This window comes from Marmota flaviventris, chromosome 11 (assembly GCF_047511675.1).
Source record: "Marmota flaviventris isolate mMarFla1 chromosome 11, mMarFla1.hap1, whole genome shotgun sequence".
Classification (NCBI taxonomy): Eukaryota; Metazoa; Chordata; class Mammalia; order Rodentia; family Sciuridae; genus Marmota; species Marmota flaviventris.
In genome coordinates this window covers 39123415-39147843 of record NC_092508.1, presented here as the reverse complement: position 1 = coordinate 39147843, position 24429 = coordinate 39123415, and the positions used below count along the sequence as shown (strand labels likewise).

The window sequence follows — 24429 nt, the reverse complement described above, 5'->3', positions numbered from 1 at the left end:
ATCTCTTTTGATTAACTTTGGCTTGAAATCGATTTTATTTGATATGAGTATGGACACTCCTGCTTGTTTCCGAAGTCCATATGAGTGATATGATTTTTCCCAACCTTTCACCTTCAGCCTATGTATGTCTTTTCCTATCAAATGCGTCTCCTGTAGGCAGCATATTGTTGGGTCTTGTTTTGTGATCCATTCTACTAGCCTGTGTCTCTTAATTGGTGAGTTTAAGCCATTAACATTTAGGGTTATTATTGAGATATGGGTTGTTCTTCCAGCCATATTTGTTTATTTCTGTTACTAAACATGGTTTGTTTTCCTCTTTGATTATTCCCCCCCCCCCTTTACTGTCCTACCTCCCACTGTTGGTTTTCATTGTTATTTTCCATTTCCTCTTCCTGTAATGCTTTGGCGAGGATGTTTTGAAGAGATGGTTTTCTAGCTGCGAATTCTTTAAACTTTTGTTTATCGTGGAAGGTTTTAATTTCATCCTCCATCCTGAAGCTTAATTTCGCTGGATACACAATTCTTGGTTGGAACCCATTTTCTTTCAGTGTTTGAAATATGTTATTCCAGGATCTTCTAGCTTTCAGAGTCTGTGTTGACAGATCAGCTGTTATCCTGATTGGCTTACCCCTAAATGTAATCTGCTTCCTTTCTCTTGTAGCTTTTAAAATTCTCTCCTTATTCTGTATGTTGGGCATCTTCATTATGATGTGTCTAGGTGTGGATCTCTTATGATTTTGCACATTCGGCGTCCTGTAGGCTTCTAGGATTTGGGGTTCTGTCTCATTCTTCAAGTCTGGGAAGTTTTCTTGTATTATTTCATTGAATAGACTTCTCATTCCTTTGGTTTGGAGCTCTGTACCTTCCTGTATCCCAATGACTCTTAAGTTTGGTCTCTTAATGTTATCCCATATTTCTTGGATGTTCTGCTCATGGTTTCTTAACAGTCTTGCTGAGCTGTCTATGTTCTTTTCCAGTTGAAATACTTTGTCTTCATTGTCTGATGTTCTATCTTCTAAGTGTTCTACTCTGCTGGTAGTATTCTCCATTGAGTTTTTAAGTTGGTTTATTGCTTCCTGCATTTCTAGGATTTCTGTTTGTTTGTTTTTTATAACCTCTATCTCCCTGTATAGTTGATCCTTTGCTTCCTGGATTTGTTTGCGTAATTCGTTGTCGAAGTGATCTTTCATTGTCTGATTTTGCTGTTTAATGTCTTCCTTGATACTCCAGATCATCTGAAGCATGTATATCCTGAATTCTTTATCTGACATTCCATCTGCTGCAGCTGTTACCTCTTCTAAAGTTGCGTTGACCTGCATTGCTTGTGGTCCTTTCTTTCCTTGTCTTTTCATACTGCTTGCGTATCTTTCCTGCAGGTGCGGGCGGCGGCTCTGCTCTCTCCTTATTCCAATTGGGGTGTCGTGGCTACCACGCCGGCAGGTCACTGGGCCTGTTCTGGGAGCTGGCGGCGGCTCTGTTCTGCCCCTACTCCAATTGGGGTGACGAGTGTACCACGCCGGCAGGCCACCGGGCCTGATCCGCCGGTCGGTTGCAGGTTTGCCTACCCTGCAGGCGCGGGCGGCGGCTCTACTCTGCCCCTACTGCAAATGGGGTGACGTGTCTGTCGTACCGGCAGGCCCCTGGGCCTGTCCCGCTGGTCGGTCGCAGATCTGCCCACCTTTCGGGCACAGGTGGAGGCTCTGCTCTGCCCCTACTCCAATTAGGGTGTCGTGGCTACCCCGCCTGCAGGACGCTGGGCCTGTTCCTGGCACGGGCGGCGACTCTGCTCTGCCACTACTCCAATTAGGGTGGTGTTTGTACCACGCCGGCAGGCTCCTGGGCCTGATCCGCCGGTCTGTTGTAGGTCTGCCTACCTTGGAGGCGCGGGCGGCGGATCTGCCCTGCCCCTCCTACCACGCCTGCGGACCCCTTGGCCTGATCTGCAGGTTGATCACTGGTCTGCTCACCCTGCGGGCACGGGTGGCGGTTCCGCTCCGCCCCCACTCCAATTGGGGTCACGTGACCACCACACCGGCAGGGCCTGATCCGGGGGTGGGAGAAGGATCTGCTCTGCCCCTACTCCAGTTGGGGTGACGTGTGTACCACACTGGCAGGCCACTGGGCCTGACCCGCCAGGCTGACACAGGTCTGTTTACCTTGCAAGCCGAACCGCGGCTCTGCCCTGCCCCTCCTACCACGCCCATGTACCACTGGGTCGCGGGTCTGCCCACCTTGCGGTTGCGGGTGGCGGCTCCGCTCCGCCCCCTCTCCAATTGGGGTCACGCGGTCACCACGCTGGCGAGCCGCTGGGCCTGCTCCGGGCGCTGGCGGCGGCCCGGCTCCTTCCCTCTGGCTCGACGACAAATTGAGGAGACTCGGGTGACTGTGCCTCACCCCCCCTACCAGGAGACCAACTGCTTATGTCACCACTGGTATTGATGAAGTTCCCTCCTCCGCCGCTTTCTGCAGACATCAGATCTCTGCCATGTTGGTATCCTATGCGAATGGCAGCATTTCGTTCCCCTTGCCGGGCAACCAAAGCACCGGGTGAGTCCTGACCGGCCCTCAGCAGGACCCGGACCGAGAAGCAGTTTCCGCGGGCTCCTAGCCCCGGGCCAGGGAAGTTCCGGGAGCCGGAACTCGGCCACTCCGTGCTCGGTGTAAGCTCCTATAAATGTAAGCTCCAAGAAGCAGTCCCCGCGGGCTCAGTTCCGGGAGCCGGAACTCGGCCGCCCCGCGCTCGGTATTCACTCCGATAAGATCAGGTTCTAATAAGCACCCAGGCGCTGAGCCCTAGCAATCTGTCTGCAAGCCGCAGGCGAATTGCAGCCTGAAATTACCTGTTCTATGGCTGAATGAGCTGCGGTCAGTCAAAAACAGGGGTGGTGACGTCAGTTTACCAACATGGTGGCTGCTGGCCTCCTCTGTGGTCTGACCGGTGTGGAGAACCGAGATGGACCGCTTCCTTCCCCCGTCTCGAACCCAGAATTCAGCCCTGAGTACGGTGCTTGCGCGGCTGGCAGAAACTGCAGCGCTGTAACCCTGCGTCTCTATCCCAGACTTTAGCCGCGGGGCGGTTTGCTGAATAAGCAGTGTTACCCTCCGTGCGACAAACCTCTCGCGTTTGAGTCCCCGTAGCCGATCCTCGTGCGATGGAAATCCTTCCTCCAGGTTCCGGAGCACCCCACTATTGCTGGAAATTCCTAACAAAATATCCTTTAGCCGTCCTGACTTGTCATACTCCCACACAGTGAAGCAGCACACGGGGACAATGCACTCCCCTCGCCGCCATCTTCCTTCGGAAAATCCACTTATTGATTCTTGATTGAGCTTTAGAGGTCTTGTTAAGGAAGTCAGTACCTACACCAATATGACAGAGTATTAACTCTATATTTTCTTCTAGCAGTTGCTAGAAACTTCTGGTCTAATTCCTAGATCTTTGATCCACTTTGATTTGACTTTTGTGCAGAGTGAGATATAGGGATCTAGTTTCATTCTTCTACATATGGATCTAAATGATCTCAGTTTTCCCAGAACCATTTGTTTAAAAGGCTGGTTTTTTTTCTTGAACATATATTTTTGGCCCTTTTGCCAAGTATTGATGGCTGTAAGTATGTGAATTTGTCTCTATTTTCTATTCTATTCCATTGTTCTTCATGTTATTTTGATGTCAATACCATAGTGTTTTTGTTAGCTCTGTAGTATAATTTGAGATTGGTATTGTTATGCCACCTGTATCACTTTTCTTGCTCAGAACTGTTTTGGCTATTCTGAATCTTTTATTCTTCCAAATGAATTTTAGGGCTATATTCTTCCTAGTTCTTTAAAGCATGCCATTGGTATTTTGATGGGAATTGCATTGAATCTGTATATTGTTTTTGGTAATATGAACATTTTGATGATATTAACTCTCTACCCAAGAACACTGAAAATATTTTCATCTTCTAAAGTCTTCAATATCTTTTTTGAGTGTTCTATAGTTGTCATTGTGAGGTCTTTCACCTCCTTGGTTAGACTTATGACCAATGTTTTTTGTTTGTTTTGTTTTTAGGTTATCATGAATGGGATAGCTTCTTTCTCAGCAGATTCACTACTGCAGTATATGAAAGCTATTGATTTCTGAATGTTGATGCTGTGTCCTGCAACTTTGCTAAGTTCGTTCATTAGCTTTAAAAGTCTTCTGTACATAGCCTTTCTTTAAAGTATAAAAGAGAAATCACCAACAAAGAGGGAACGCAAAGTTGGAGAAGTAATTAGGTACTAATGCTGCAGAGGTTTATGTTGTTTTAGGATCTGCATATAAACACAAATGCATTTATGCCTACGTAGACACCGAAAATAAATCCTCAGAATTGAGGCAAGGTGGAGAATTGAAATGTATCCACTTATATAAATCTAGAAACCTTGAAATGCTTCCTCTATGTAAGTGAGAAGTAAATTTACTCTAGTAACCTATTGGAGAAAGACAAAAACAACCAAGAAGAAGTAGCTTATCTTCTATGCAGGGCCTCATGAAGCCTATATCATTCACTGATGGGAGGGCATTCAAATTCCAATTACTTGCACATGTGAACCCATATAAAAAACTAACTTTAAACCTTTTTCTGGACCAGAGAAAGCCATGTATCCTTCCTCAGAGATATATCTGAAACTGCTCCATCAGGACACCTCAACTAAGGACATGAAAGACTACATGACGAAACAACACCTACTAAAATGACCTCAAAGATAAAATGGGAGGGGGGGTGGGTGCCAAAGTTCAGTCAGACTTGCAATGACAAAAGCAGGTTGACAAAGGTCTATGAGTGTCACTAAATATATGGCACGCTGCCCTCTTGGTATTCTGGTGGACTACTAAATGAGATTTTAAATAGAAAGTAATGCACCCCAGAAAGTGTGTGTGTGTGTGTGTGTGTGTGTGTGTGTGTTAGAGAGAGAGAGAGAGAAGAAAACACAAAGAGATAAGCCAATTTCATAAAAGAGAGTAGTTGAAATTCTAGCAACAAAATTGTAGGAAACTCAGTGAATTGGTTATATATTAAAATAAACATAAGGAAACAGAACTATGCCCTGGAGGAAATCACCCAGAGAGATACAGATATCAAATGTAAAAAAAATTTAAGAGGCAGAGAAAAAAAGTGGTGTATAAGAAAATAGTGAAGAGGAAAATTTATGTGGCAATGGCTGAGAATTTTCTAGAAATGAAGACAGATATTAATTGAAAAAAATTCCCAAGTAAGATAGATAAGTAATGCAAATAATGCACATTTGGACAAAAGAAAACCATTTACTCTTCCTCAGAGACAAATCTGAGACAGGTGCATCAGGATACCTCGACTAAGGACATGAAAGACTACATGAGGAAAAAATAATTCACATCTAATAACATTACAGTGGACATCAGCAATAGAGAGAAAATCCTGAAAATTACAATAAAGAAAGAAAATTTACTTAGAAAGATAATAATTAAAATAACAGGTTTCTCAGCAATCACAATGGATGGATGCCAGGAGAATATCATCTTTGGAAGTCTGATGGAAAAATTATTGTTCATCTACAATTCTATACTTAGCACATATTTTAATAATTGAACAAAGACAGAGAATGAAAGAAAAGGAGAGGGAGAGGCATTATTTATATAAAGACTAAGAGAACACAGCTTGCAGATATTCACTGAACGAATAACTAAAAGTTGTTACACAGTAAGGAGAAAATTAAAAGAAGTAAAGAAAAGCAAGAAACAATGGTAAGTTAAAAAAAAATAATATTTGGGGTTTTATATTCCCCAAGTTTTAATTTTTATTCTCTTTTGCTTTTCCCCTTTCATGTATTATCTTTTTTTTTTAAAGAAAGAGTGAGAGAGAGAGAGAATTTTTTAATATTTTATTTTATTTTTTTTAGTTTTCGGCGGACACAACATCTTTGGTTTTTTGTATGTGGTGCTGAGGATCGAACCCGGGCCGCACACATGCCAGGCGAGCGCGCTACCCGCTTGAGCCACATCCCCAGCCCATCATGTATTATCTTTTAATAAATTTTTAAAATTCAATTTTCTCATCTGATATGGATATGATATGAGATATGATATGGGATTCTATTTCTATTCTTTTAAGCTAACTTTGACTTAAAAGTGTCTATTTCATTCAATGAAGCCTAAAATTAATAAATCCCTTTATCCTCTTTCTGAATAATAAAGGGCTCTAAGTACTTTATCTTCAAGTTCCTATTCCAAATTATTGCCAAATACTAAATTAAACTTTGTCTTTAAATTTCTTTGAAAAATTTTATAATTTTAACTAGTTTATTGAGTAACTGGTTTAGGATGTAAGCAGAAAACAATTTTTTAATCATTGTTATTTTAAATTTAATCAAATATTTTCCCTATTGCTGGATGAAATCTAGGGTAGATATGTTAGTTTTTCTTGTCATTCTAAGATACTAATGAATTGTGTCACCCATCCCCCAAATAGTAAAGTCTACTTAGGTCTTATATAATATTTAATATCTTTCATCCAATTTAAAACTTTCCTTCTCTCCCAACTTAAGCCTAACTGGCTCAGAGCCTGCATTTAAAAAGGTAGATGTGGTTAGTCTTTTGTCATTTTTGTTCCTGTCCTTTTCATTGAATCCTCCCATAGCTCATCTTTAGGTACTATTTTTTTAAAAAAAAGGAAATGGACAGTTACATTTTGGAAAAAATATAAATGCAAGTCCCTATGAGATATGAAATGAGGATATCCAGTGATATGTGTGTGTATACATAATATATATAATGTATATATTTGATATATATATTTAATATATATATAATGTATATGTTTTACATATATATATATATATATATATATATATATATATATATATATATATATATATATATCAAAAGCTTACGGTAGAGTGGCATAGATATGGAGTCTTCAAGATGTAGTTCACTAAAGCCTGAGAGTATGTGATAAGAACACTCAGGGAACCATGAAGCATGACATAAAACACCACATGAGAATAGAACTCTAGAAAATCAACATTTCAGGGAGGAAAAAGATGGCTCTAGTAATCCAAAAAGAAGTCAGGGAGTTTCAAAAAGAAAGAAGGGATGAAGAGTTTCAAAACCAACTCCAACAATTGAGAATATTGAGAGCCCAAGCTGAGAAGAAGAAACCAGCAGAGAAAGAGAAACAGAAGATAAGGAGAATTAAAGGTCTAAGAAAAAAAAACACAGGATAAATTTTCCATATGGAAGATAATATTTGTATTTTTTACTAAATTAGTAGGTAAGGGTAGTGAAAGTCATTACCAATAAGATCCTTATATTAAAGGGGTTACCTGTAACACCGATCCGTGAGTGGAGTAATAACCAGCCTAGGGGAATTACCCAGATATTCATACCCATATCGCAAACCAGCATTGATCATTTTTGTTTCTAAATTATTTTCCTAGGATAAAGCAGACAAAATTAAATTAGGTCAATATAACAACATTTTAAACAATATGATCTCAAGCTTTTTAATAAATAATAACATAAAGTAGACTTCTTTAAAATGTATTTGTAAAATTATCATTTGCTTCAGAAAAATTCAAAAGCTAGTTTCCATAAGAGAAGTAATTAAAGTCAGTGGTTTTAATTTTTCCCATCAAATGCTTTAGAATTTGTCCCTTATTTCTCCCATATTTTCAATATTTCCCCCCAATATAGAATGAGTATTATCATCATCAACATTTTCTAGATGAGGAAACTGATAATTAGAGTAAGGAACTCACCCAAGGTTATACATCTGGTAAGAGGAGGAGCTGGCATTTAAAACAACGACTCTACTACCTGAGCTTCTAACCACCATATGCACCGACACTTAAATGGTATCCCAGGATGCTGGTTCTTGCCCCTCTTGTCTTCCTCTCATACGTCTCAAGACTTCCACAAAAGCCTGTATGCTGAGAACTTCCAAGTGCATTTCTCCACTCACCTCCTCTCTCTGCCCATGCTTAGCAGGCCACTGTACAAACTGTTCCTGCTCTCCCTGCCTTCCCAGTCATGATTACCATCACCAGCCACCCATATACCCTGATAAAATCCTTCCTTACAGATCATTCCTCTAGATTCTGCCATTGATCAATGATAGGAAAGTTTGATCTGTACATTCTTTGAATGTACTAGGAATCTAAAAACTGACTAATCCCAAAATTTTAAATGAATAATTTAAGAAATTTTTGTTTATTTTCATATATATACATTTAGGTATATATACACACACTTGGATAGAGATATAAGCATAGATATTAAAATATAGATGTAGATATTGGCTGTCTTATTCTGCAATATGGAGAATCACTTATATAAATATAGTCAGTCATCAGCGAGAAATTCTACATTACTATTTCCCTTGTGAGCAAGCAAACACAAATTAAAAAGCCATGAGCTAAAATTGCTATGTAATAACATTCAGTGGGAGCACTTACTTGCCAGTAGTACCTCAGCTGACTTAACCATTCAAAGTTATTGTCATCACTAACATTTTTTTTCACAAGTGCTGCAAGGACATCTCTAGCATGGACGTCCAGTACCACAAGGGCTCCCAGAGTAACACGATTCTGCTTGGACAATTTGCCACGGACCAAAGTGACAATATCATCAATTTGTCTGTTACATTTTTCCAAATATTGCTCAAGAGCCTTAAAGAAAGTAAAATAAGATACAATTTCCCAATGTGATCAGAATAATTTTGAACAAAACCATTTTAAACAGCATGTATATAGGGTATTCTTGGCATTTTATCATAATTTTCTATATGATAGTTTTAAAATAACATCTCTCTACTACTACAAAGGTATTAGGCAAACAAGTCCAATCTGGCAAGATATAGTGGATATATGTGCTTTATATCAATACAACATCCTTTCTCTGTTCTCTGTGATTCTGTTTGGAGCTGTCTATAATATTCCCCATCTCTGTGGCAACATGAAGCAGGCATGTGGGACCTAATGAGAGCCAATCACAGTTCTTCCCAGGGACTGCTATCCAACCAAGAGAAAAGGTGCTTTTCACTAGGCTAAGCAGACTGTCAATATACCCTCATGAAGATACTGAAAGTCTTCTTTCTCTTTCAGAAAAAAACTGTTAGTAACTAGCAGATAGATGTAGATGGTGAATGAGGGACTACTGCAATGATGAAGCCCCGAGACTCTGACTCTTTCTCTTCCTTTGATCCTTTGAGTCCTTCTAAGTTTCTTACACACATTTTCTGAAAGGGGTTTATATCACTTGAGATGAAAAGATACTGCTATATTTTGGAAATGATTTGAGTGTGTCCCCAGAAGGTCCGTGTGCTGGAGGTTTGGTCTCCAGGGCAACAGTGTTGAGGTGGTTGAACATTTAAAAGATGGGGCCTAATGGAAAGCAACTAGATCATGGACATCACACTCAAAAGGGATTAATGCAGGCCTCCTGAGACTGGACTAGGTCCCATGAGAATGGGTTGTTATTTTAGAAGGGAACCTGGCCCCTCCTTAGTCTCTCTTGTTATTTATTGCATCGTGTGATCACTCCCTCTTGCACACACTCCTACCATGATACATGCATCATGTTTGATATGACCAGAAGGCCCTCATCAGAGTCCAATCAGATAGAACTGCCCAATCTTGGATTTGCAACTTCTAAAACTGTGACTGAGATAAACCTCTTTTCTGTATGAAGTACACAGCCTCATATTTTGCTATGGACTAAGATACTAATGAGCAGAACATCACATGGTTTAGTTTTCTGAAGACCAAGACTGCTTTGGAGTCTCTCTTCTGGTAGCTCAATCTAATAAATAAGTTCAAAACAGAAGAGGGTTTAGGATGAAAATCAAATTAGCATCAATGAACACCACTGTTTAAGGGAATTGTCAATAGGTTTCACCAGGTCATTTTATCCACTCTAAAAATCTTTAATAAACAGTGTACACTGAAGAGTTTATTTCACTCTTTTAAGTCCATTGCTAAGTGTAAGATTAAACTGAAAGTAAGGCTTTCTAAGAATGAAAAAAGTTTAAAAGTTCTGGAGACTGAAGGTTTTTTTCTATATAGGACACTTGTCTTATTCCTTGAATTATATTATTTTTGTTTAATTGTTATTTTTAAGACAGCTCTGTATTTAAAGGTTTGGTGCTTAAACATTATTCCATTTCTATTATTTACATGTTTAATTTGCTAGAAATTTTCTTAAGAAATGAAAAATGAACTTTTGTTCCACCAATGTTTAACCATATAAATATTTAATTTCTTTAACCTAATTAATGAATTTAACTATATCGAGCATACACATAAATAAGGATAGTTTTGATCCTAGGAATACAAGCTGTGCCAATTGGTGTATCTTAGCTTCCTTAGCATCAGTAAAATTTAGAATCTCTAAGAGTCTTACCAGTTCTCACATTCTATTGTGACGCAAAATAAAAATGTAACATTTGAACTTATTGTATGTACAAATTATATACCCAGAAGAATGAACTCCTCTACACTAGAAAAACAGATTTGAAACTAAAATTTAGCTTCAGATTATAATAAACCAAGTTTTTTAGGACTGTGTTAAATGAATCAATGAAATTTTTTTGATGAAATAAATTGAAAAAAATCATTTACACTGATAACATTTAGTTACATTTCATTCCCTATAAAACTATCTTATTGTGAGCCAATGAATCTGAAAATAACTAGTATAATATTCAACTAAAATAAACCTTACCTAAAATCTCACAATTCCATCATACTTAGATTCTTCTATCTGTACCACTATACACTGCCTCAAAATTATAGTAGTATTTACAATATCCTGGGTTCTGGGGAAGTAGTAATTCTTCCATTTATTCTATACTCCCTGTAATGCTTGACACAGACTAATTTTATAATCAACAGTCATTGAATAAATAATTGTAAACACAGATCCTGTGGTGAACAGGTCTTCTGGGAGCATGACAGTGTAACATGGTGCTTGCTATGAGGCACTCAGCTTTCGGGTGTTTGCAGAGAATGGAAGCACTCTGTCTTCCATGAGATAACCAAGAGTCTTCTGCTGCTCATCTGAAGTCATCAATTTCACATATGAGCCACTAATTCATAATGGAAAAAAAAACCTCTTAACATATGGAATATTAAAATATATGCTAGCCTACAGTGACAGAATCTCCTATTAATTTTTTTTTAATTCTAGAGAACACTAAAGCATGTACTGACTCCTCATGATGCTGCTACAGAACTTGAATGACCAGAACTTGGATGGAATATGACAGGGACATATCTAGAGAAGGGCAGATTAAAACAGGAAAATCACAAGCAGATGAAAAAGAAAAGAATTTTTGAGGATGCATGAAAAGTTTGATTTCATGCCACAAAACTTAGCTGTGAAAGTATGTAATTAATATTGTAGCAGCCACTCAAGAGAAAAACATAGTTTCTATTCTGGCATTCTTGGTGACTGGTTCCAGACCTGCACCATGTAATATCACGTAATAAAAATGAACAGGATAATAATGCATAATTAACCCTAGCACGGTATCTGTGAAAACTTTTTAAACAACAACAGCAAAACCCTGGAGGGGGCAAGATGGCTGATTAGAGTGGGGCAGCATTTCTCCCAGCTTGGCTACCCAGAACTCAAGCAGCAGGAACACTATGTCTTCCCATCTCCCCGAGGCTTAGAGTGAAAAATCCTGAGACTGGAGGGGCAGTCTGACCTAGCTGAACCAGAGACTGTTTGACTCATTCATGAGATCTGAAAAAAAACCCTCTTGCCCTGAGTTTATCAGTCATCTCTGGAGGACTGATCCAGGAGTCATCCTGGTTCTGCAGCATGGCGGAGCCTATGGAAACTGGAAGGCCAGATTTGTGAGTTTTCAGCTAAGTCTACGTCGGCCTTTCTGAGCCTAGCAAACCTGTGGAAAGTCAGACACTGGGAGCATGTTGCCCAGAGGAACACAGGTTAGAGAAGCTCAGGAGAACCAGGCTCTCCCCAGCTCTGTGAGTCCTGTGGCTCATGGAGACTGACAGGGCTGGCTACAGCAGGTGGGAAGGCTAGAAGAGAGGATGTGAGGGATTTTGCTCTCAGCTTGCTCATTCAGCCAGTTTGGTACCCTCCAGGTTCCCAGAGCCTACCTGGGCCAGCACTTGCCCAATCCCAGAACCAGCCTGGTCCCCTGCTCCCTCTGCAGTCCAGCATTCATTAGTCCCAGGGACTTACTAGGATCCTCCCCAGTCCCCAGTCTCCCAACCCCCAGCCCCCACATCAGCCCACCTTTCTGCCAAGTAGACCCGCAGCATAGCTGCCAGCCCATAGGCCTACATGCCATGTGGCTGCTTTGCCACCACACCTGCCAGGTCCAGCACATAGCCTCACTGCTGGCCCATAGGATCCAGCACCAGCCCCTGATCCACCTGCCCCATCCTCCATGAAGCCTGAAGCCTAGTCTACCCACACTAATCTCCCAAGAAGGGAAATTCAGAAGTCTTAAACTCCAACCTTTGATATGATGAGCAACACAATAAAAAGGAAGGATGCACGATTCATGGCCCATACTCCCATGTCTAGATTATACCACAAAAAGAAAACCAGGTGGGCACAGACAGTGAACTCAGAACTCACTGACTATTTTGTCCACCATAGATGATACGACTCCTTAATTTCTTAACATTTCACCAAGATTGTTGTTGTTGTATTGTTGCTTATTTGTTGTGATAATAGTTCTGTTTTGATTTTTGTTTTTGGGATTCCATATTGGATGTTTGTTTTATTTGAATGTGTACTAACTGATTCAAGGAATCCTGTACATATTCATATTTGTTTCTCTATCCTCATTTCTAGCCTTTCTTCTTTTCTTTCTTTCTTTCTTTTTTTGTCATTGTAGTTTGTTTGTTTGTTTGTTGTTTTGTTTGTTTTTGAAGGTGTTAGTTTTACATGCTCTGTATTTTGAGGGTTAGGGTTTCTGATTCTGTTTTGTATCATCTTTATCACTACTCTATTTCCTCTTGTCGCCCTCTCTCTTTTCTTTATCTTGACTCCCAAATTCCATTCTCGCTTCCCTCTTTTATATTCTATTTTTCCTTCCCCTTTCAAATTAACATTTCCTAAGTAACCACTGCATCTGCCCTATTCACCCTTTGAAATTGCAAACATGTTTCTACCTTCCTGTCTCTTTTTCTTTACACATACTCAATTCTATCCTTCAGACTTCTTAATACAAATTGAGGTATATAACATCTACACCTACCACCAATGTCACAGAAATAATTAATAGAACAAAGTCATAGCTAACACCTGTATTGTTTGATTTTAAACCATATATAATACATGATTATATACTGTTTTTAGTGCTGGAAATTGCTGATCCCACTATCCCTACTACATATCACACCAATTAATACTGAATATCAAAATAAGAACTAAGGACCTAGTCTACTGCTATATATTGTTTGCACACATTGTTGCTATCATTGGGCTGCCCTACCCCCAAGCAGTAGAATTTACTAAATAATCAAAATCAGAGCTGAAAGCAATAAAATTGCAGCAAAAAGAAATTTAAAAAACAGACAAAACAAAAAATCAATTATTTGAAAAAACAAATAAAATCAATAAACCCTTAGCCAACCTAATGAAGAAAAGAAAGAAAACTCAAATCACTAAAATTCACCATGAAAAAGGAAATATCATCATAGAGACTAATGAAATACAGACAGTAATCAGAAACTACTTTGAAAATGTATACTCCAATAAAATAGAGAATCATGACTACGTTGACAAATTTCTAGAGACATGTGACCTACCCCAATTGAAACAGGAAGACATAGAAAATTAAGCAAATCAATTTCAAGCAATGAAATTGAAGATGCTAACAAAAGCCTACCAAGAAAGAAAAGCCCAGGACCAGATGGATTCTCAGGCGAATTCTACCAGATCTTCAAAGAAGAATTTACACCAATCATCTTCAAATTATTCCATAAAATAGAAAAGGAGGGAACCCTTCCAAACTCATTCTATGAAGCTAATATCACCCTGATACCAAAACCAGACAAAGACACATCAAGGAAAGAAAACTTCAGACCAATATCCCTCAAGAATATAGATGCAAAAATGCTTACTAACATACTGGCAAATCACACACAGAAACATATTTAAAAAATAGTGCACCATTATCAACCTTTGAAAATGGAAAGACCTCCCATGTTCTTGTATTGTCAAAATGGACATACTATCAAAAGTCATATACAGATTTAATTCAATTCCCATTAAAATTCCAATTTCTATTTCATAGAAATAGAAAAAGTAGTCATGAAATTCATTTGGAAAAATAAGAGGCGCAGAATAGCCAAAGCAATCTCCAGTGATAAAAGTAATGTGGGAGGCTTCACAATTCCAGACCTTAAATTATACTACAAAGCTTTAGTAACAAAAATGCCATGGTATTGGCACAAAAGTAGATTCAAAGACCAATGGTACAGAATGGAAGATGCAAAGACATACCCACATAAATATACCAGACATTACCTATGTCTCATACCAGACAAAGGCACCATAAACACACATTGGAGAAAAGATAGCCTCTTCAACAAATAATGCTGGGAAAACTGGAAATCCATATGTAACAAAATAAAATTAGACCCCTATCTCTCACCATACACAAAACTAATTTCAGACCTTGTGCCTACTAAAAGAAAAAGTAGGCCCAACTCTCTATTATCATGTTGGCTCAGGAACAGACCTTCCTCAATAAGACTCCTACTAAAGTGCAAAAAATAAAATCAAGAATCAATAAATGAGATGTCATCAAACTAAAATGCTTCTTCACAGCAAAAGGAACAATCAAGAACCTGAAGTAAGAGCCTACAGAATGGGAGAAAATCGTTACCACCTCTACACCTCAGGTAGAGCATTAATTCCAGAATATACAAAAAAAAAAAATCAAAACACTTAACACCTAAAATACAAATAACCAAATAAATAAATGGGCAAAGAAACTGAACAAGCACTTCACAGATGAAGAAATATGAATGCTCAAAAAATATATGAAAAAGTGTTCAACTTCTCTAGCAATTAGAGAAATGCAAATTAAAACTACACTGAGATTCCATCTCATTCCAGTCAGAATGGCAATTATCAAGAATACAAGTAACAATAAATGTTGGCAAGGATATGGGGAAAAAGGTACTCTCATACATTATTGGTAGGGCTGCAAATTGGTGTAGCCACTCAGGAAAGCAGTGTGGAGATTCCTTGGAAAACTTGGAATGGATCCACCATTTGATCTAGTTATCTACTCCTGGTCTACATCCAAAGGACTTAAAATCAACATACTACAGTGACGCAGCCACATCAATGTTTATAACAGCTCAAATCACAATAGCCAAGCTATGGAAACAACTTAGGTGTCCTTCAGTGGATAAATGGATAAAGAAAATGTGGTATATATACAAAATGGAATATTACTCAGCCATAAAGAAAAAAATATGACATTTGTTGGTAAATGGATGGAACTCGAGAATATCATGCTAAATAAACCAGTCCCACTGATATGTGCATGCTAACCAATAACAAGGGAGGGTAGGAAGGGGAAGTATACAAGTTCATTGGATTAGACAAAGGGGAATGAACTGAAAGGAGGGGGTATGGGAATAGGAAAGACAGTAGAATGAATTGTACATAACTTTCTTATGCACATATATGAATGCACAACCAGTATAACTCTACATCATATTCAACCATAAAAATGGGGTCAAAATTGTAATGGATTGCAATCCATGTATTTAGAATATGTCAAAATATACACACTGTCATGTAATTTCTTGTAAAAACAAGAAATAAAAAAATACTATTTTCATCTATACGCAATTTGGGAAGAATTACAGGCAAGTAGTTTAAGCACAGGACCCATTGAAATGGGAATAACCTACACTGGATCTTCCTGTTACTGCCTGCTTGGCATAAGACTATAGATGTAATAAACACCACATTAAATCTGAAGAAATTTAGAAGATGCATAAACACTTGTCTTGGTGAGTGACAAAGTTGGTTGAATGGGTCATAGGGCCAGGGAGTAGGAAAGGAGATCCCAGGAAACTATGCTCTCCCCACTAGCCCGACTTAGTGAGAGAGTAATCCCTCTGTATAGGGAGGTTGGTGAAATGGTAGCTTAAGAATGAAAAGACAAAACAAATTCTCTGACCCCACTGAGGATAGAGAAAAATGCATGTGGCAAACACAGCCAGGGCCCAAGAAATATCCCCCAGTGCTTACTGCTTTTAGGGAAACCCTGAGTTCCCATTGCTCTGGTTTTTGGGAAGAAAGATGTTTTTCTGAAAAATGTCTACAACCTGACTTACACCCTTAATTCCTTCCTGGAAAGAAGTAAGTAACATGTTGGTAAACTGCAGTAATTTAAGCATGTGCTACTCAGCTTCTTTCTCTTTGGGATCTGCTTACCCACAGAATCATGTATCCCTCCTAAACTCGGACACTTTCTAATGTTCAACACTGCCTTAGCACTAAAGACATACCAAATACCATGTCAAAAAATGTATTTAAAATCAGTGATTTTTAAACTAAAGATCTACAATTGCTAGGCTGATGGGTCAACTGTAAAACTGGTTCACTTGAAATCCTATCTCAAGGGTAAGATGTTTGATTAAGTCTAATTTTGCTTTTTAGTTAATAACAGCCATCCAATTAATTTTTAATTCAGATATATGAATATATTAGAATATTTAAATATTTAATAATAAGCATCATTCAAAATATCACTTATTCAAAATCAATACATTAAAAAAATCAAACATCAAAAAATAGTTAAAATAAATCATCTGATTCCCTTGTCTATATAGGATAGTTTTATTCAAGGCATAAAAGATAATTTTATTATTCTATATCTGTAAATCTTTATGAGTTTAGGGGGAAGTTTCTTAGTTGTTTTGTTTTTGGTGGTGCTGGGGATTGAACCCAGGCTTTGTGCATGCTAGGTAAGCACTCTACCAACTGAACTATATCCCCATCCTTTAGTCCTCTATTTTTAAAGGCACACAAATGTATATAATTACAAGACTGAGGATCAAATACCCTTAAATTTTGCATAATGTGAATAAACAAGTGGTTTAGACATAAGTTTTAAATAATTATTTTTATAAGTTTTTTTGATCTATTTGTGATATAATATTTTTATTTAAGGAATCTATAGTTTTACTTGTAGCATAAAATAGATTTTATGTGGACTGTCTTTGTTCTATTTTGTAAAATAAGTATATTCTGACAGAGGCAATTATTGAAAAAATTTGGGGTGATAAAAGCTTACCTCTAGCCCCAGTGGAATAGCTGTTTGTACTTCTTTTGTCCAAAAGGTTTGGGATACACAGAGAACAGCCTGTCCAGGCCATTCTCTTACCCAATTAATTCGTTCATTTTTTGTATAGGCCAAAATCGCATCTAGAATTACCTAATTAAAAACAAAATGCTAAAAATGAACCATTCTGAAGAAGTTATAAAATGAAGAGTTAAACTCCTAAAATAGACTAACTAAAACTGCTCAACTTTTTACAACATTCTTAACTAATTATGGAAGATTCACATAAAGTATCAAAACTCAGCTATCTAAACTCAATTTGATTCACATACTTGTTAGCAAAGCAAATATATAACATTTACTTTTGCTGATTCATTGTCAATTTGTAGGAACCACAGTAAATCAGGTAATCATGTGACAAGTTTTAGCCAAAGACATTCTATCAGTTTGGAGAAGCATGAGTAACTTTATTACAAAATACAAATTCAAAAACATTCCAAAATGAGATCAATCAAATTTAAGGCTAATGATTTTCTTTTGGTTTCATCAGATTTTCACTCAGCCACATGCATATGTGAAGAACCACAGTGTTCTAAAGTGTCCTATGTTCCAGACCTCCCTCCCTCCCAATCCTGTATATTGTGACTCCCAAGGTAATGATGACAGGAACAGATGTGTGAATTCTGTCATGGAGAGTTGAGAGCTGTAAAGCTAAGAAGTCTAATTTATGTACTTTGCTGCATATGTTCCCTGGACTGGTATGTCTACTTTTTGTACCAGCCATTAGTGGGGAAACAGTCCAGTCTATCAAATGTATCAACCAAAAGTAGTAACGTTCTTTGACAGGTGTATGAATTTCAAGAAAACTGTCAAAATTAGATGTTTTAGAGAAACATATACAAATGGTTCAAACTTTTGGGATTTCTAGTCTATCTGGGAGATTTATAAAACCAAACAAAGATAAAGGACAGAGTGATGGTGATCGATAACAACAACAAAAAAAATTTCTAAAACCCAGAAGCCAGAAAGGGCAGGTAAAAATGGACAGCTAACTGAAGGATGGAAGAAATAAAAGAATAGAAAGGCAGAGCTGAGAAATGCCAGGATGGAGTGAATATGCAAAGGACACTGTGGGGAGAACAAGAAGAAGACATTAAAATCTGAATCACAAAAAGGATTATATGTAGTTAGATGATGAGAAAAATTATTATATAAAATTCCAAAGTAGCTTATTATTGTATCTATGAATACTATGTTCATAGTATGTACTTATATATGCAATCACATCGCAAGCATGCAAATACATATAGTACAACAGAATAACACACATATCTCCTATTTATAGTATTTTATGTTGCATTTACTTGATTATTTTACCAACAAAAACTTGCACATGAGTGTTTTGTGCAGATATGTATTTCCTATACAATTTCTTGCTACCACATCTTAATGCTCTAAGGTGGCAGCCAAAATATTTTCTCTAAGCACTTTGACAAACAAACTTAAAAGAATAGTTCAAATAGTAACAGGCATGTCTACAAAAATGAGTTATAACTGTATATGACATCAATTAAGAAACCATACAACTCAATTTAATGCTGCCAAATTCATCTGCATTGCTAATGGATACATAAATAGTCATGCTATTTCTCAATACTTATCAAGGTCTATGGAAATTTATTCTTCTTTGGCCCAGTGGTCCTACACATGAGAAGTTATCATAAAAAAATAGCTAGTTCAATCAAACAAACCAGCTATATTTATAAATACATTCATTTTAATGTTATTCATAACAGGGAGAAAAAGGGAAAATGGCAAAAGATTTTACATTTACTGAAAAATATTAGTAGGGGACATATTAAAGCTATATTTAGGATAAGAAAAAAACCTTAAGATACTTGGGTGACATTAAATGCCTAGATTCTAATAAATTTCTCCAATAATATGAAAGAATATAAAAAAATTAAAAATTAATTAATTATGCTCCCTTCCCTCTCTGTCTTAATCATGATTTTTATTCTTTTTTTTTTAGAGAGAGAGAGAGAGAATTTTTAATATTTCTTTTTTTTTTTTTTTTTAGTTTTCGGCGGACACAACATCTTTGTTTGTATGTGGTGCTGAGGATCGCACTCGGGCCGCACGCATGCCAGGCGAGCCCGCTACCATTTGAGCCACATGCCCAGGCCGATTTTTATTCTTTATGAAAAACTTAACTTGAATACTAAGCCCATATCATAGAAAAAAAATTTAAGTGCTCAATCTATTTGTGAGAATGCCTTGAAATTCTCTACTAACATAAAAAATAATTGAACTAACAGTGTGATTTATGAAATGTGGAAGGCATGAAGTCGGCATTACTTGAATGATATATTATGATTTTCTGATGTTAGTATCTATTTTACATAGAGAACAATAAGATTCATATCTATCAAGGAGATTGATGTGAATATATAGAGATGTGCTTCCAAGGCAAGACTAAAATAGTTCATGTAAACAAAAGTGTATCTAATTGATGATGAAAGCATTATCATGTGGCTGTAAGAAATAAGACAATACATTATTAAATTCTTGGGTAATATGTATGGTATTTTGTTCTATTTCAAGTGAGTCACTACAAAATAACTACCTTAGACTTTAAGCATCTATTACACTTAAAATGGTAATTCTATTTAAATAACAACACATATGTCAATGATACATTTGTAATAATATTAACACTTTATAACTTTTTTCTAAAAGCAATAATAAGTATAACCAGTTATTACCTTGTGGATGGATTTAATCATAATTCTTTCTAACTCAACCAACCATTTCTCCACTTGACCTCTGGCTTTGGCTGTTGAAATGATATCTGTGAGTTCTACAACTTCTCCTTCACTACTCTTCATATGAGTAATATCTAAAGTTTCTGTAAATTCTACCCTTGCAATTCCTTCAAAACATTTCTTCAAGTGAGGTTGCACCCTTTCAAAGAAAAACATTAAAGAATTAATCAAATTAAAGCAATCCCTAACATTTTAAAATTAATAAATGTGTACTCAGTGTTAGGCCTATGGAGATGAAATACTAAGCAGAAAAGAAAACAAAAACAAAATAAAGAAAAACAAAATAAAGCAAAATAACAAGACAAAATATCTGCTTAAATGGGTTATACAATCCAGTTAAGGGGTTAGTACTAATTGAATAACCACAAAAATATCTGTGAAAGTTACAATTATAATAAGATCTATAAAGGAGATATCCTTAAGTCTTTGCTTTTAATATAATGAATTGAAAGATGCCAAAAGTAATAAAACAACCAAACGAATTTTAACTCACAGCTAAGTACACTAAGCTGAAGAATCTTCAAGTGCACAAAAGTAGTCATTTCAAGTGGAGTCTTTAGAAACTGCTTTAAAATTATGGACTAAGTTTAGTACTTTACAGCTTATTAAATCAACTGCTTTGGCATACTCAACTGTTAGTCTATTCAGTATACTATAGATGGGACTGACTACACCCCTCATTTTGGGCACATTGCTAATAACCAGTTGCATTCATCTTTCAAATGGGCAAAAAGAAGCAGAGTATAAAATTCAAATGGAACCTAAATTTGTCTTTTTTTTATCTGGACTATGTGACGCCTTCTTTGAAGGCCCAAGATATAAAATAAACAAATTTGCTTAACAAATATATATATTCACTCCCTTCTTTATATCAGATGCTCTTCTAAGGATTGAGGAATCAACAGTGGGGAAAAATAGCCAAAACTTTCTATAATCATAGAGTTTATATTATGTTAGAGGAAGACAATTAGTACGCAAATAAGTAAATTACAGAGTATACCAGGTGACAACAAGTAGGCAGAAGGAAAAATAAGGAAGCGAAAGGAAGTCCAGGAAGTGCTGGAGGCATGACATTTTAAGTAGCATAGTTTTGCCTGAGTTTGAGTAGGTTTCTACACCACCTCTAGGATGTAAGGAATAAGTCCGTGCACATTTGTGTAAGGAGCATCGTAGGCAAAGGGAACATGTATGCTGAATGAGGACACTGCCAGTCATGGCAAGGCTACTAACTTTTACTTTAATTGTGAGGAAGAAGAGGAATGTGTCCTGAAAAAATTCTGTTAGAAATTATCTGATCAAATATGAAATCCATTCTAAGGTTCAGCATTGGGGAAAATATCATTGAATGATATTACTAGTTTTTAATAGTTATTCAAAGTTGTTTGCTGATAATATCTAGAATATTCTTGAAGAAAAATTATCATATAAGCATGATTGTATATAATTGTTTATATACACATATAAACTTAGACATGTATGATAATACATGTAAGTTACTTACCTAGTGGGATCTTTAGTCTCCGATAGTATCTCAAGAAGTTCATCATTCGACAAGAAAAAGAATCTGGGGAAGAAGAGACGTTTCTTTTCCAAATATTCATTAAGTCCTTTAAGAATGAGTTCCAAAAGTTCATTAGATTTTTTCAGTCTTTCCAGCATTCTCTCAATAGTTACCACTGACAGAACACGTTTATCCTAAAAATAAGAGAAAACCCTCAACTTGAAAATATTAGATAACTAATTTTATTTACTTTCATATTATATTTAGATTACATATTTTTATTCAAATGAAGATTATGTAAATTTTAATATGAATATTTACTTTTTAAATCAGTCTTGCATATTCTAGGTCTAACAAGCCTCTTTAGTCATCTAAAAAGTCATGTTGACTTGATCCTCAGACATAATGTTCACTATTTCTTATTCTGAGTTGGAAACTATAAGAGTAAGAGAGAAGAAGACACAGAGAGAGATGCAGAGAAAAAAAGACAATATACTATCTGAACTTGCAAGAAGGATGGGGGGTGGTAAAGAATAGGATGAGACATGTTCTTTTGTCTTTTATACTTTGAGAAAATGTACCCTAAATAGTAAGTCATCATTATAATGAAAGTTTTGAATATTATTGCTATCGGTAAAATAATCCAAATTCCTGTTTTTAAAAACTATAGGTAATAAATAAGTATTGTGGGTAGTGGAGAAGTTTTCTACAAACTTTTATAAACCACCACCCTTGGAAGCAACTGTGCTTGCTTGAGGACTTAAGTTCAAGGTGTGTTCTTCCTGAGCTCCCAAGAGACTAAAACTGGCCCACCTTGAAAGCATGGACATGAAAGTGTCACTCTGAGCTATCTCCTTCAAAGTGATTCAAACAGAATCAAGTATTTTTAAAAGAGGTTTTTTTTTTTTTTTTTTGTACTTCATGATTCAAAATAAGAATTATAACCAAAAGTTAATCTTAAGAACTCTATTTTTAAAAAAGAATTTATTGACTTCTCAGAATATCCATACATTAACCACTGGGTTTATGAAAATCTTCAGAAATATATATTAAAATACAATCTAGATATAGTTGAAATAAAACTCTTTTTTCCTTAGCACATGATTGATGTCATCCAGGTCTATAATTGGTTTTATAATTCCTAGCTCAGTGTTCATGGAAAAATTCTTTACTAAGAAAGCTTTAAATACAAGAGATTTCAATTATCAGGCCAAATAAAAATTCCATCAGAATACACTAGACATTTATTACCATCACAGGGTATTTGAGAAAATTTATATGAAATTGAAAAATAAAAGAACATCATTTAAAAAGAAACATTGAATTTTAAGATTAACTATTTAAACTTATTTTGGGTGTTCAGTCACAATGGAAAGATCAACCAAAAATGTCAGCTATAAACTCTTTCCTATAAAAATTTATTCTATTTCAAGAGTCTCTAAAATGCATTTTTGTTAAGGTACTTTGTGACTGAAAAAATATACTTTTCTGCTTTATTTTGAACTTTAACAATGTAACTTGAAAAGAATGTAAGCAAAGGACAAAACAATTATTGTTATTCATTTTCTTAATAAAACAAGAACATACTACGATCAAATCAACTTATCTTTAAAGCATTTTATTTCCTAACAGTTTTGTGTTTCAAATGAATATTAGGTACACACACTCACACACACACACACACACACACACACACACACACACACACACACCAGGACAAAGACTCAGGCCATAGTTTAAATTGTACAATTCATCCAATACATAATAGAGTAGTAGTCCTATATTCCTAAATCCAAAAATCAAAATGGTGTTCTTCAAGCGCCACCTTCTGGAAAAGTATTATTTTGTGTGTGTGTGTGTGTGTGTGTGTTTTAAAAGCAGAATTGCTGATCAAAGGGGAAAAACTCCTTTCAGAGAGATAAATAATATTTGTTTTTCTCTTGTCCAAATAATTGTCTAAATAATTTCTTGTAATGTTGCTGTAATATTTAAAAGCTTGAAATTTAGTTTTTAAATAACAAGTCACATTCCTTTCTCAAAATAATATAATTACCAAACAACAAACAAGCAAGCCAAAAAATCCTGGAAAAACTAAGCATTCAGTTAAAAATTTTTTACTACAGGTTGAATATTCCTTATCTGAAATACTTGGGACCAGTTTTTCAGATTTCAGAGGTGGGTTTTTTTCTTTTAATTTGGATAAATTTTACCTGTTCAGCATCCTTAATCTGAAAATTCAAAATACAAAATAAAAGTTTTGCATTTTGGAATATTTCAGGTTTTGTATTAGGGCTCAGTCTGTACTAAACTCAAGGTCAAACCAATCAGATTAGCTCAATGAGTGAAACAAAAATGCCACTTCTAAATGAACATAGGCAATAATCTGTGTACTTCTGTATATGGACTTCAGAAAAAATACGAAGAAGTAATCACCTCATGACTGAAATATAAACACTTTCACCCTCTCCCAGTGAGAACAGGAATATACCAAGGACTGCTGCAGATAAAGGAAAGGCCCTAAAGTGGGACAGAACTTGTTTCTACCCCACATTCTGCATCTTAGTACCTGTGTGACCCCAGATCATGGCTTGATCTCTTTTCTTAGCTATAAAAGGGGGAGAAGAGCTCTCAAAGGTAGCATGAGAACCAAATTAGCAACATACTTGAAGTGACTAATATTGTGCACATACACTTAAAATTTCCCCTTCACTTCCCCTCCCCTTCCATGCCTGGATGAGAGGGGGAAGTAAAAAGAGGGGGCAGGCACTGACTCCAGGGAAAAGGGGCAAATGAGACACTTAAATTGCTT

At 36.5% G+C, this 24429-nt stretch overlaps 1 protein-coding gene across 1 annotated transcript in view; it reads right to left on the bottom strand.

The window, feature by feature from the left end:
- Window positions 1-24429, bottom strand: part of Dnah7 (dynein axonemal heavy chain 7) — a 323134-nt gene that overhangs the window by 179097 nt on the left and 119608 nt on the right. Inside the window, exons 20-24 of the mRNA XM_071619296.1 lie at window positions 21621-21814; window positions 20050-20258; window positions 17307-17437; window positions 8455-8667; window positions 7324-7433 (exon numbers count right to left, since the gene is read on the bottom strand). Coding sequence (XP_071475397.1) covers window positions 7324-7433; window positions 8455-8667; window positions 17307-17437; window positions 20050-20258; window positions 21621-21814 — 857 coding nt within the window. The remainder of the gene's footprint in view (window positions 1-7323; window positions 7434-8454; window positions 8668-17306; window positions 17438-20049; window positions 20259-21620; window positions 21815-24429) is intronic.